General features: G+C 27.0%; 1 protein-coding gene across 1 annotated transcript; it reads right to left on the reverse strand.

Moving 5' to 3' along the window:
- Positions 1-9,668: 9,668 nt before the first annotated feature.
- Positions 9,669-14,565, reverse strand: LOC114127910 (mannose-P-dolichol utilization defect 1 protein homolog). Its single transcript, XM_027992273.2, has 5 exons — positions 14,095-14,565; positions 12,585-12,650; positions 11,916-12,048; positions 11,640-11,844; positions 9,669-11,559 (listed from the first exon to the last, which is right to left on the reverse strand). Exons 1-5 carry the CDS (start codon positions 14,189-14,191, stop codon positions 11,308-11,310), a joined length of 753 nt encoding a protein of 250 aa, XP_027848074.1. The 5' UTR covers positions 14,192-14,565; the 3' UTR covers positions 9,669-11,307.
- Between the last annotated feature and the right edge of the window lie 992 nt (positions 14,566-15,557).

Genomic DNA, 15,557 nt, shown 5'->3' on the forward strand with positions numbered 1-15,557 from the left:
ACTTATTGAAAGTGCATCTTTATTTGCTAGAATATTCAAAATAGGTTCTATGTTACACTTTAAAACTCACATTTGAACAAGAAAAGCTCCAAATCAGTTAGATAAAAATACAAACAACCAAGTAGAATTTACAATGAAGCTATTTTATAGGAAAGAATTTAAAAATATCCTGGATATACAAATTAATTTAGAATAAAACAATTTTTAAAAATGCAATTCAACCACTTTTTGAAATTTTTAAACAACCATTAAATGTTTCAAACTTATCACTACAGAACTTACAAGGTTCATTTTTAATATTTTCTCAATCAAGTATTACCTAGATCAAAAATATCTGACCTTGATACAGTTCAATCAGAATTTGAAGTACTTTTTAGAATGTGCAATAAAGACAATTGTAATTCAATTAAATCTCTAAATGAAATTATGTAAGAATCGGAATAAGTTAAAAATATTTTACCATTGTCATATATCTATACTTTATCGTTTGGCTTTTACTGTTGCAACCAATGAAAAGGTATTCAGTAGACTAAAATTATTAATTAATTAAAAATTATCTAATGTCTTCTACATAGCAATGAATGATTAAATTAATTATTGATGAATTAAATGAATTAAATACTGAAAAGGGAATCTTAGATAACTTAGATCTTATATAAATGTCTAAATAGTGAGCAATGTTGAAACAGCGTAGAATAAAAATATAATTTGTTAATATATTTATTATTTATTTAATTGTTTGAAGTTTATTAACTACCTAACTATCTATTATATTATAACCCATAGCATTAACCATTTACCAGCAAGAAGTGTTTTTTTAACAATCTTATCATATGCTTTTATAAAAATTAGATTTTTATGTTATTTGATGAATTCATAAAGATATTAAAAAAAAAAATTATTTTGACTAAATATATTACGTCATATATTTTATACGAATTAAACAAATACGCATAAGAAAACTTAACATATTTCCTAAGAACTAAGGTCCTATACACTAAAAGAATTTTGGTAACATAATAATAATTGATAAATCTAGCCTCCTTCCCCGCTCCTATGATTTATCTTTCGGGACGACGGCCCTAATCGCGTATTACTTACGTACTATTGCGAGTACTAAGTTATTTACTTGTATTCGTCATACACTGACGCATCGTATCCGCCTGTCATACACATTGTCGCGGGATTCTGTATTTTTAAATTATTCAAAGTTATGTTAATGTTATGTTCGGGAGGTACCAAATCTGTAAAAATTACTTTAAAATCGCGTTTAAACACAAATAGGTAACTAAGATTAAATTTAGACCGGGACACCGGGTTCTCGCTAGGCAGTAGAGGTGGTCACTTTGCAAGTCGTTTCGTGTAAAGTTGAATATATATTATGATATTAACCACTATATATATATATATATATACTTTATATATATTGTATTATATTCAACTTGTTGTTAAGTACCGACATTTTATTACTTACGTAGTACGCCGGCGTATTTATCATATTATTCAATATTTATATTACATTTTCATACTATATAAACCTATATAAATCTGTAACCGTATCACGCGGCACGGTTATCACGGTTATCCTTGGATGTGACCGAAATCAGGGTTGAATGTTTACCAGATAAAATGGGGTTGCCGTCGAAATTATCAAAACGTACGAGTGGGAATGACGCTTAGGGCCACACGACCCACACTGTCATAATATGTAAACAAAACATTGTTGTTCTCCAGACGGCTTAAAATGTTCATGTTTTGACGTCCGCCTATTGCGAATACCTAGTTTTTATTTACTTTTACTTTGTTCTTTTGAGTTTTATTCAATCTGCCGTGTATTCTTGTTAAATTTAAATATTATTCATTTAATTTTTCATTAATTGTTATTGTACCAAGTACAGAGTTTATACTATTTATAGTACCTATCTATATATTATTATTATTTAATAGTATAAACGGTTTGAGATTTATAGACATTGAGATGTTGTCTTGTGCTGTTCCGAGTTGCCAAGAAAATTCCGGCAATGCAATACAAGAAGGATATAACGTATCGTTTCACAGGTAAATATTTTTATGTTACCTACAAGGTTTTATACGTCGATATTAATTAGAACGTCTTACGTACAATTACAAACGTAAAATTATATACATTGTATGTGTCTATACTCTACCTACAGGTTTCCCAAAGATTTAAAACTACAAAAATTCTGGGCTAAGAAATGTGAAATAAATGGTAAATGGAATCCTCAATCATCATATATTTGTTCTAAGCATTTTTCTCCAAATGATTTTGTCAATGATGTGAAAGCAAAGTTATCTGGTAATTGTTGTATTTTTTTTTAACTTATACCCAGATTATAATATGGTTAATAATTACCTTACAAAATAACAATGAAAATGTTTAGGATATGTTCCTAGTCATCGACACTTAAAACAAAACATTGTTCCATCATTAAGATTATCAAGGAAATCGAAAACGCCCAACAAATGTACCAGTAATAGAGATGCTGAGACAGTCCAACTTGTAAGTAATAATTTATAAATTATTTTAGAGTCTTAGTAAAAATAAAATTGCTATTAAATTTTGTTCTCTTATCACCTCTTTTTAGGATATTATATTAGTATCATTCAATAGAGGTAGGATAAATGTATTGAAAATTGCTTACATTAATGTAAATAGATGCATTAAAAAGTTAAAATATGAAATAAAATATATAACATACAGTGCCGGCGGAAGGCATATGCGACTGCACAGGGCGGCAAATTTTTTTAAAATTTTAGGCGCGGCATTGTTAATAAATAAAAATATATAAATTATGTAAGAGCAGCATATTATAGGTAATTGACAGTTTGGCACAGGGCAGCGAAAAATCTAGCGCCGACACTGATTATATATTTAAAACAACATTATAACATATTCATGTCAGCAGTGTGCGGTGGTATTGAAAAAAGTGTAAGCGCCAAAAAAAAGAAGATTTTATAATGTTTAGTATTTATTTAGCTATTTATAAATAAAATCCATTCACTATCTTTTTTTAAAATTCATTGGTAACTTAATCATAAAAATATAAATTGTTTTTTGTTTTTATTAATAAATTATTATAAATCCATTTTAAAATTATTATATTGTGATTAAAAAAATAACCAATTATCGAAAGTTTGATACCAAAAAAAGTATTTAAACGATTGTAGCACTTTCAACTGTTGTGTAAAATCCTGGTTACCCCACCCTACCTCACTCGGCCATACCTACTATACTAGATACAAGTCAGGTAATCAAAATCCAAAGCGCTTCTGTCAATATATTTCATACCTATATGAACTTAATTTATTAATTTTCTTACCAATTACTATAAAATTATAATATAGATAATGAAGTATAATTACTGATAAGTATACCTATTATATCTAAAATAAAAAACTTATATTGTATTGCTTATTGATATAATGAATTAAATAAATTTATTTTTCTTCCTTTTTTAACGGGCATGCGATACTTTCCTCACTTGCCTTAACCACACGCCACTGATCCATGTTATTCAAAAAATAACATGAATATTAAAACAAAATATGTATTTCTAAATAAAGTTATTTTTAAATCTTATCACATGAATCATATATTTACCAAATCGCATTACCTATTAACTTTTTTTTTTAAATTTAGGTGTCTACATATTATGTTTTTTCAAAATGTATTAATAATTATTCAAATGAATCTTAGCACTATTTATCTGTCATGTGATAAAAACACATTAAAAATATAATCAAATATTCTTTTGAAAACTATAATTACTTTATTTTTCTAAGGTCCGCGATGCATTGGCTAAACCATTTCCACCAAGTATTTCTCCAGGATCTGTAAATGCATTTTCACCAGCATCACCAACCGATTCGTACAACGAAAATACAATTGACCATTCTGATTATATAAAGCTGTATAAAGATACCCTCAATGAATGCAATATATTAAAAGCTGAAAACAGACATTTAAAAAAAAAAGAAAAAAAAAAAAAAAAGATGAAAAAATACTGGTCTAGAGATGAATTAATCAACTGTTTTGGACTATTATACCATAGTGAGAAAGCATTTGCATATATAAAAGAAGAGCTGCATTATAATCTTCCCGGTAAGTCATTTTTTTTTTTAATTTTAGCTTATTTTTTATTTCATAATTATTTATATTTTTTCAGAACATTTAGCTTTTCGGCAATGGGCCAAATCATTAGACATGAAAACTGGTCTTATTAAAGACGTACTTGAAATAATGAAATTGAATAGTGATAAGCTTGATAATATTGATAAACTCACGGTGCTTATGTTTGATGAAGTAAAAATCTGCAATAAAACCGAGTATGATGCACTTAATGATAAATTAGTTAGTTCATATGACCAAATGCAGGTAGTTATGGCTCAAAGCATTACATCAAAATGGAAGCAACCAATATTTTTTAATGTTAATGAAAGTATTACTAAAGATGTTTTATGTGATATTATTGATAAACTGGACGATATAGGTTTTAAGGTTATATGTTGTGTTACTAATTGTGGTATCAAAAATGTGGAATTGTGGGATCAATTAAAAATAACTTATACAAATCCCACTTTTTTTACTCCTAACGGACGAAAAATAGTGTATATTCCCGATTCATCTCATTTATTAGAGCTTACACGGAACTGGTTCTTAGGCACTGGTTTTTGTTTAAATGGAGCAGAAATAAATAAAAAGCCACTAGAAGAATTAATAACCAAAGCACCATCCGAAGTATGTCATTGTGTAAAACTAAAAGAAGAACATTTGATGTTTGAAGGGCCACCACAAAAAAATATTAAACTAGCAAAAGAACTTTTATCACATTGTACAGCTACATCACTCCTACATTGTGGTCCTATCGAGGATTTTCAATTGTTACATAGTACAGCTGATTTTATCAAATTAATTAGTAATTGGTTTGATTTAGTTAATGTTTCTGAAAAACATGATAATAATGAATTCAAATCCCCATTTGGGTTGTTTTCATATAAACAAAACAAGCTTTTGAATAAAGTTTACAATACTATAAATTCAATGAGATGTAAAGGAAACAATTTTAAAAATCTACAAATTTTTCAAAAAGGCATTCTTATGCACATTAATGGACTTAAACAGCTTCTTCAAATTTCAGAAGAAAATGGACTAGATTATTTATTGACAGCCAATATTAATAAGGATCCTCTAGAAAATGTATTACAACAGTTATCTTCAATAGATGACCCATCATCATTCAATGCTGTAAAAAAATTAAAAATGATTATTTTAGGCATTGTTCATGATGAATCCAATATAATAGATAATAACCATGAAGAATATATGTTTTCTCAGACATTTAAATCGCTCAACATAAGTTTAAATGATAAAGACAATAAGAAAAAAAACAGTGGAGTAACTCAGAAGAGTGACTCAGATCTTATGAGTGAAAATGAATTTATAACCACAAATATAGATAAAAATGAAAATGAAATAGAACTTGAAGCAATTGAGTATTTGGCAAGTATGGTGGCTCTAAAATATAAGTCCAAAATTCCTGAAATTGGGCATATAGAAGTGTTGAATAATTCAAATTCATCTGAACAAAAAAGAATGTTTTCATCGATGATCCACTTATCCAATAATGAAGTAATGGTTCCAAGTTATGATTTTAAAAAAATCATTTTTCGAGTAGAACATTTATTTAATAAATTTACAAAATGCAAAATGTTTAAAGATTCAAAATTGGTTGCTAAATTAACAAAAAAAATTTTGTCAAGAATGTCAGTTGAAAAAAAATTTAAGGCTGCAATTCGAACCTATGTTGAAGAAAGAATGATAATACGAGTAGAATTTTCTAAGATCCACAAACAGTATCTAAAACAAAACATATAATCAAAAAAGAAAGAAAAATAATTCCGTGTTATGTCCTACTGAATTAATTGTATTATTTTTATACAGTTTTAAATATTTTAGATTTTTTTTATTTTTATTATTATTATTATTATTATTATTATTATTATTATTATTATTATTATTACTATTTTTATTGTTGTCTTACTAATGTACATTATACCAAATTTATGTTCAACAAAATCCATTTTATGCTTTAATATTAGTCACTTTACTAAATTATAAAACGTTATTAAGATTATTATTTTATTATAAAAGAATATTATTTAAAGCATCCAATAAAGACTTTTATTGGTATTTTCAAAGTAAGTAATGAAAATTTTAAAGTTTTAATATTTTACATAGCTATAATTCACTTAAAACAAAAATATAAATAAAATCTTGGATGCCCTAGATAATATTCTTTACTTATCTTGAATTTTTATAATAGGTAAATTGATTTGAAATAAGTTATAGTTAATAGCATAATATATATTTTGCTGAACACAAATTTGCTATGTTGTACGTTAGTAAGGAGACCAATTAGTATAGAGCAGCGTTTCTTAAACTTTTTTATTCATGGAACCCTTTTTTATATTCACTTTAATCGTGGAACCCGTACGTTTGTTTAGATTTTTAGCTACTTATATTAAACTTTCAACAATAAGTTATTACCGCTCGATAGTTAGACTCTGTACTTTGTTTCAATAGTTGTAACGCGTAAAACGTTTTTTCCTGCTAGTCGTTAATCTTTAGTAAGATTTTTGAACATTTTGAAAAAAAGCACTTTAGTTTGGCGGAACCCTGAAATGATCTTCGCGGAACCCTAGGGTTCCGCGGAACACAGTTTAAGAAACGCTGGTATAGAGATATTCAAAACAGTTGATTAACTATTTTTGAAACTATTATAGTTTTCACAAAATCCTTTAAAATGATCTATGTCATACTAATTAATAGTATCTTAACAATTTATTAAATTTCATCAATTATTAGCTATATTTTATTTCATAGTTTAATTACTTATTTATAAGCCTACTTAAATAATAAGAAGTAAATTAAATATATGCATGTATGTACCTAGATTCATCGTCTATCTTACTGTGTAATAAATTTCAATTATTCATTCCTGAATTTTTTTCATGTTGTAGTATATGTGAGTACATACATTTTAAAGTATGACATATTTAAGAATTGCTTTATATTTTCTATTTTATTTTGTACTTAATGATTATTTGAATCTATTTAAGAATATTTATAACATAATTCTATACAATTTTTTTCTTTGTGTGTAAAATATATTCATGGTTTTGATTTTTTATTATTTGTGGAAAAACCATTATAACAAAAATAAACAAATAAATGTTATGCAGTAAAATATTTGATTTTCAAACTTCAAATTCTCACTCGAAGGAAATTTGCAAATTTCAAATATGGGCTATTAATGATGATTTTTCAATCAATTGATTGTGTTTTATTTCAGTGTTGACTATAAGTATCACGATGTTAATCTATGAAAAAATGTATTAATTTTTTTTGAAAGAGTACACAAATTTAAATAATACATCATCTATCATAATTATTTAATTACAAGGTTATGTATAAAAAAACTATTTATGTAATATAGCAAAACATAATTTCATAGTGAGGTACATCATGTGTACAAGATTGTTTGTCAAAACTACTTATATGAAAAGAAGAAATAGTTTATTAAAATTCATCCATTAGTTAAAATGCCTTTGATTATATAAAAAATCATTTTTACTATTATAATTTGAGTATTTTAAGATAAAAAAAAAATAATTTTACAAGTTTTTTCATTTTTGAACTACTGTGGAGCAGTATGTAAAGTTGATTAATAATTATTTAAGTTAATCCTATATGTAAACAATACTTACTTATAATATCTTGTATTACTATCTATCTATTATTTTGTAAAAAGCTGACTAGCATTAATAAATTCTTATTATACTATAATATTAAATAAAAATTCCACAAAAAAAAAAAAAAAAGTAGGTTACGTACTATACTACGATAATGTTAGATAAAGTAAATAAAAATATAAAAGAGAATAAAACAGTATATAATAAATTAGGTACCTACCAACTAATAATGATGTATGTAAATATATTATTCTTTAAATTATTTCCAATTTTTGTGTTGGAGGTTAAATATATCTGAAATATGCAAAATTATATCAAATAAAAATTTTTAATATTGTTTAATTATTTATGCTCTATGAAAATTTATTTACTGTATGTAATTGCTTATGAAAATATGAACATACATTATATTATGTAAAATCCATTCTTTACTTATTAGTTTATTACGAGGAATATCATTTAATTTTCAAAAAGATAAGAAATATTAATACTATAATTTTATGATATAACAAGTGGGTCTCAATTGTCAAAAAAATTGTAACTGTTCGTAGGTACTTTTTAAAATTTAAATATACATCGATAAAATATGAATAATAATACAATGTTATCTTAACATTAAGATACAATATAAAATTTATTTATTTATCTCAACTGAGAATTTAATTATTTCCTAGACATCATATCATATAATATTCTGAGATGAAGACTTATCATTTATAAATTATAATAACTATTTTTTAGGTACTATAATATATAAAAATAAAAATGTACAAAATACAGAGTCTAAGGTATTCTGTATAAGTAGTTTTTCACAATATTGAGAATGATATCCATAGGTGACTCCGGTTTCAGGGAAAGCAAGAGATAAATTAAGCCCAATCTCCAAGTTCAACATCATTAAAACCGGCCCATAATTTTATTTTTTTTTTACTATTGTGTATCAAAATTAAAGTTATATTGGTTATTCGTTTTTTGAATAAAAAATTGTACAGCAAGTTACTAAGGTGTACCTTTTCCACAAGCCTATTATTGATATTTATTATTTATGAAATAATAAAATAAGCAAACATTAATAATTATACAATATATAATATTTTAAAAATATTTATACTCTGAATCTTCAGGTGCTGAAGATATTTTTTTATAAAAAAAAAAAAATCAAATAGGTGCATACTTAAAGTGTTGTAAATAAAACATTATTCAATATTTTCCGGCCGTGGTAGCCCCAAAGAAAGTACAGGAACAGCTTAATATACTGCCTCTATTGCCCCTGTGTGCACGCCTATGTTAATATTATATATTATGAATTTTTAAACCGTGGAACATCTTTTAAGTCTTAATACTCTCTATTAATATTTTGTTAAAGATAAAATATTACAACATCAAAATATTCTGTTGTTAACAACCAAAATACATAATTAATTAGAAAAGAAGTATTCTTTAATTTATATAATTTATACATGTACATTTTTTTTTTTTTTTAATAGATTACAAAACCATTACAATAATTCAAATTACATACTTGGTTGAAATAAATTATTACTTTATTAATATTATTATGAACAATATCTAACATATTGAATAATAGTTATGACTAATTTATAAACATTAAAAATATTTTTGAAACTAAAATTTACATAAAATACACTACACATAAATCAAAATCAAAGATTATCTTATGTTTACCAGTCTTTGGGTAATATTATAATGCTTCAATTATTTTACTTTGGTTGCTATTAATAACTCAATTAAAAAATTATAATTAGTTATGAACAATTATTAGTCAAAACTTTGGAATTTTAATAGATCCATTTTATTCAATAACTATATAATTATAATATGTTAAATGGAATATCCATTGTACTTCTTTCATAGGGCTAAAAAAATTATTTAAGACTCGTAAAAATAAAATTTTTAATGTTCCAATAATAATATGAAATTATAATTCAATTTGTTTTAAGTTTTAATAAAGTGATACAAATGTACATTTCTTTAAGCTGATGAAAAATGGTATAAATAAAAAAAAAAATCAGTGAGTAAAAATTTGATTATAAATATTATTATAAAAGAAGATAAAATATTTAACCCATCGTTGGTGTAGTAAAAATTTTAACAACCTTGGTGTCATGTCAGCATTTCGCTCTCTTATTAAAATACACGTGTGGGTGTACAAATTAATATACCGCATTATTGACTAATATCAATATTGAACTACTAAAGCAGTGGTGGCCAAACTACGGCCCGCCATCATTTAATATCTGGCCCGCAAAAGAAGTATAATATAATATTTTACATTTACGTAAAAATAAAATTAAAAATACAGTATACATTATTCATATTTAACTCCGTATCGCCATATCGTAGCGTTTTTGTTGTTACAGTGTCATTTAATAATATAAATAGCATTACCGTATAAATTTTTTTTGAAATGTAAGCTGATTTAATTTTCTTTCATTAGTAGTAATTATTAAGTTAAGTATTAAATAAAGTCATTAAAATTATTAATTACAATAAAAACGTCGTTAAATATAAAATTATATACCTATACCTAAAATTCTGATGACTTAATGTAAAAAAAAAAATGTTATGGCCCGCGGTAAAAAAAAAGTTGTTTTTAGGGCCAGAGGTAAAAAAAGTTTGGCCACCACTGTGCTAAAGTATAATAATAGAATTACATAATAACATAATAAAATATCAAGATAATATGATAAAATAAATCTGTGACGTGCGGCCACTGCAGCGAGCCCAACTCCAACATAATACACGGTATTTATACGTATACAGCAACATTGGACTTAATAACTTTGTTAGTTTATTTATAACATTTAATGTTTTTCCATAATCATTTTTGTAAATAACTCAATGGAGAATTCAAAATCGAATGAAATATAAACAAGTAGTTCTAAAAATGGTAATTTTGTGAGCGAAATACTCATAGCAACACCAACGACGGGTTAGTTAAATTAATTCTCTGCCTAAAACATACATCCTCTCCCCAAACATTTAATACCCATTAGGTATAAGAAATAACTTTAATAAACCATTTTGTACTCTATACATTAAAATTAAATTACAATCATGGAGATATTATAAAATTGAATAATTTAAACAAAAGGAAATCTTATTTTCAATTAATTGGTTTAATTTTTCAAATGCACTTAGAATAAATTTCAATAAAATATTTATTGGATTTTAATTATTTTATCACATGAATTAAATTAAAAACTGTGACTTGGTTTTAAGGAATAAATTAAAATTTTACAAATACTTCCTTACAAAATACGAATTATAATGAATAGTAAGTTATTAATTTTCTATCTTAAATTAATTTTGATCAGAATTTACTGAAACATTAATGGAATTTATCGAAATAGATTTAGAAACAATATAAGAAATATATGGAAATCACCTAAGTTATTATAAAAAGATTTACTAAAAAAACTGGACAATAACCTGGTTATCTACTACAACACTATTTTATTTTGTAAACAAGTGATTGTTAAATACAAATGGCATGCCTGTTAATTAAGTTATTTATGATCTTTTACTTTTTTTTGTTTTTTTTTTAGTTTTAACAGGTGACCCTGATTTATAGCAGTAAAATTGAGTAACAATTATAAAGTTGGCAAAAGATGCCAAAGCAAAACTCCAAATTAAAAGGCTATCTCCAGTTTCTTGTATAGACGTGAATACTCGTACAGATGATCCCAAAAATAAAAGAATACACGTAGCCATTGATAATTGCCCTGTGCTTTTATTTTGATAATTCACATAACCTTGAGTCATCTATAGGTAAAAAAACATAATAATATTTAATTTAAATTTAATTAAAATATTAATTATATTTAAGTATATTTCATATTTACCTTGCCATAAAACATTAAAGGTATGCTGATAAATTGTGCATTCCAAAGGAAGGAATTTGGAACAATATCAGATACGAGAAGAAACAATAAAGAACAATAAATGAATGCAAAAGCACTAGCCGCCCTCTTGGATATGTTATAATAGAAAACTAATATTACAATTAGTAGGGTTTGGAATAATATGAATAATGAATCACCCCATGAACTGTAAAACAAAATAAAATACAATTATCAATACACAATACATAAATAAACAAATTTGAATTAATTTATCACCTGAATGGAAATTGACTAGAATAGCTATATACAACATTTGCCGTGACCGCAAATAGATCCATGCAAACATTTACCAAACTAATTCCAACAGCACTTTTACTTTGCCATACTTTGATAACTTGTGGAAGTTTGACTAAAAAATAAATAATATTCATTAATAATTTATTGCAGTTTTAATGGAGATATTTTGCTAATTATAGGTAAATAGGGGCTATGGCATACCCACTATATATACAAATGCATCATATGAAATATCTTGTTTTCATACCTACATGTGTTGTCTCCGTCTTATAAGTGAATAGTATAGCGAATTTATAAGCAGATCATAATATAGATCATGTTTAGCTCTATTAGATGTGTATGTAATATAGTATAAATTAAAAATGCTCATAACTCACTTAAAAACTGAAAAATCGTAAAAAACCAACATACAAACACAGATTATGTTCTTACCATATATATATAAGTCAATTCACTCTAATTTTTAAACTAACGTAATCTACTGAGCATAAATTTGCTATGTTACACACTTATAAAAAGGAGACAACACATGCGGGTATGGTGTATTCTTGACAAATAAACGTATAGGCTAAATGAAGTAATATAAATTTATAACATAAATTATATAATAAAGTATATTGTAAAACATATATGAATAACAATTATTACCTAAAAGAGATCCACCAACTATTCCAAATCCAAGACCTTTACTGAGAGCAGATCTTATACAAGTACCTGGAAAAAAAAGTTTTATATATTAATATTTAAAAGTAATATCATAGCATTTCATAATTATATTGTTAATTAGTTAGATTTTTAAGGCCCTTACAAGTCCACCCACACATTAAATAAAATATTATTGTTATTGTAACATTGTTGATATAAATGAGAAAGATGAGGGATTTCTACATTATTATGTAGATTACATTATAATAGTAGGTATGTACTACTGACACAGTATTTACAAAACAAATCTAAGATTATTCATCAATAAAACAACTCAAATATAGTAAACAAAAATTACAATTTAAATAATATTATAAATATAACTGTAATAGACAATATGTAATATGACTGACTGTCGATATTCCTTCTAAAACGAGTTCTAAAACAATGTATGGAACATTTTAAACATTATCCCATTAGCCACAAATCAAATTAATATAAAAAAATAAAAATAATATTTTCTGAATCTTGATTTTTAAACAATAATTTTTATTTATTTAACTTTTCTGGTGTTCCCTAAATAAATTTGTCGTTATAATATTGGTAATTTATTAGTTATATTTATGGAGGTTAAAAGTGTTTAACTTATATCAAACCTTACATGTGTTGACCCAGAATATAAGAATAATTTCATAAATAACAAGGTATTGATCATTTTTTTTAATTTTATTATGTTATCTTCTTCTTCTTTTCCTAGAAGTTATAAAATATAAATTTTAACTATATACTAAGTATAAGGTATAATAAATAATGCTACTAACAATTATACTTATGTATATAATATGTATACCTACATCTAACTTATCCATATCTATCATAAATCATAATTCATAACTATGTTTATATTGTATAACATTTCTGTATTTTAGCCTACCAGGCGTTAATTAAATAAATAAATAATAATAATCTAGGTACCTACATATTAATTTATCATCAAATTGTATGCAATTCTAGTTATTTTAGCTTAGTTAATTTCTACTTTTGGTAGAAAGGTCATATTTAATAGGCAATTATCAAACTTAAATCTCAATATGCCCAAGACTAAATAAATTGCCATGTCAACTAGATAACACTGCGTGAAAAATAAAAAGGTCTCTAGACTTGGATTAAACATAATTGTAATTACTATTAATTTTATCACAATATTCTTATAAATTATGTGCACTATAAAACATAATGATTATTACGAGCTAAACTAAATTATACATTTGATAAGTTGTATTCTGTTCATACAATTTTGTATCGTACAACTTCACGACGATGACTAAATGGAAATAGATAAAAGTCTAAACTATTAACGAGTGTGAAACCGAAGACATCCGCGGTGTAATCTCCAGACACATCGTTCGGCAGTGACACGGGCACAAAACTTAACATTGAATTTGATGAGAAATTTTGTTCGGAGTGCGTTCGCAAACGACGGCGACAATGATAATTATCGTAACACACTTACCGTTGAAGAAATCCAAATCGTAGAAGAACACTTCGTAGCATTTCGGCGTGAGGACCAGCAGAGCGACCCGGTGTAACAGCTCGGTGAACGGATTCATGTCGACGGGCCGTCGACTGTGCAGCACTGCAGCGGCGAGACGGGGGAATGGACGCGGATCAAGTGAGCGCGACAGTAACGGACGTGGGTCGTCGACGACGACGGACGACGGACGACGATTCGGCTGCTGTTTGACGACGGTGTAGACTCGGTGTACATGGGCCGGCGACGCGGCGGATACGACTGACGACCCGCGGCCTATGAACGACGCGGTGCGGGGGGGAGCTGAAAAAAAACGGAAAAACGACGACGAAAAAAAAGTGGAGCGCGAGCCGCCTAATGAATAATGCAAGACGACGGACTCGGAGTGTTTGGATGACGCGAGTACGCGACCGCCGACCGGCGACAATATTATCAGCACCACCGCCTCCCGTAGCGCGCTATCACACTCGGCCGCCACATCACGCTCCGCCTTATCGACCACGACGACGATTACAAATCGAGCGACCGCTGCGCGACGGGCGGAACCCTGCAGTTACCAACCGAGTGCCGCCGACTCGTCAGACAGCCTCCGCCGCCGCCGACTATACGGTTGTTGGGACGTGGACGTTGTGGACAAACGATACGTCGACTACTTACTACGTTTCGATATACGATTGAAATGTCGCGATAAGACCGGTCGGGACGTGTCGAGTGCGCCTCTCACATCAAGGCCTAAGAAATATAGTGACGAGCGCCTGTTCTAGGGCCGTACGGAAATTAATAATATTATTAATAATAATATATAATAATAATAATATATAATTTATAATAATATATTATTATTATAATATTATTATTATTGTGTACACGGTTTGCCGACTTCGGGGTTTTGTATAATTACACCGATTAACAGTCATGTAGTACCATTCATGTAATCTATGTTGAAAATTCTTAATATTAATAACCGTACCTAACCAACTATACTTGAAATCAGAGTCGTGTCCAGCGGGTAGGCCCGGGCCTACCCTGATTTTTAACCTTTAAGTATACCCAAAATATGCATTTTAAAATTATATTTATATATTATAACAAGGCCTGTCCTAAATTTTGGTCCTAGACACGCCTCTGCTTGAAATTTTCATAAAATGTTTACGGTTTTCTTTTTTCCACACGACTCGGTATAATTTTCAAAATATTTCGATTGTTTTTGGTGTAGGGAAGAAATAAAATGTTTTCTATGGATGCGGCGATACAAAATTATTCGCTTGCTCAAAATCACTGAAAACGTAATACGAGATTCTTACACATTATTATGTTGTTCTTATTGGATGTATAAAAAAAAATATTAAGAATACAATTGCTTAATTACTTTTTTATGCATTTCAAGTTCAAATTTTTCCAAATGTATAAAATCTTCAATTTTATAGCTAAGGTTTTGAAATTGA

Source organism: Aphis gossypii, chromosome X (genome assembly GCF_020184175.1).
Source record: "Aphis gossypii isolate Hap1 chromosome X, ASM2018417v2, whole genome shotgun sequence".
Classification (NCBI taxonomy): Eukaryota; Metazoa; Arthropoda; class Insecta; order Hemiptera; family Aphididae; genus Aphis; species Aphis gossypii.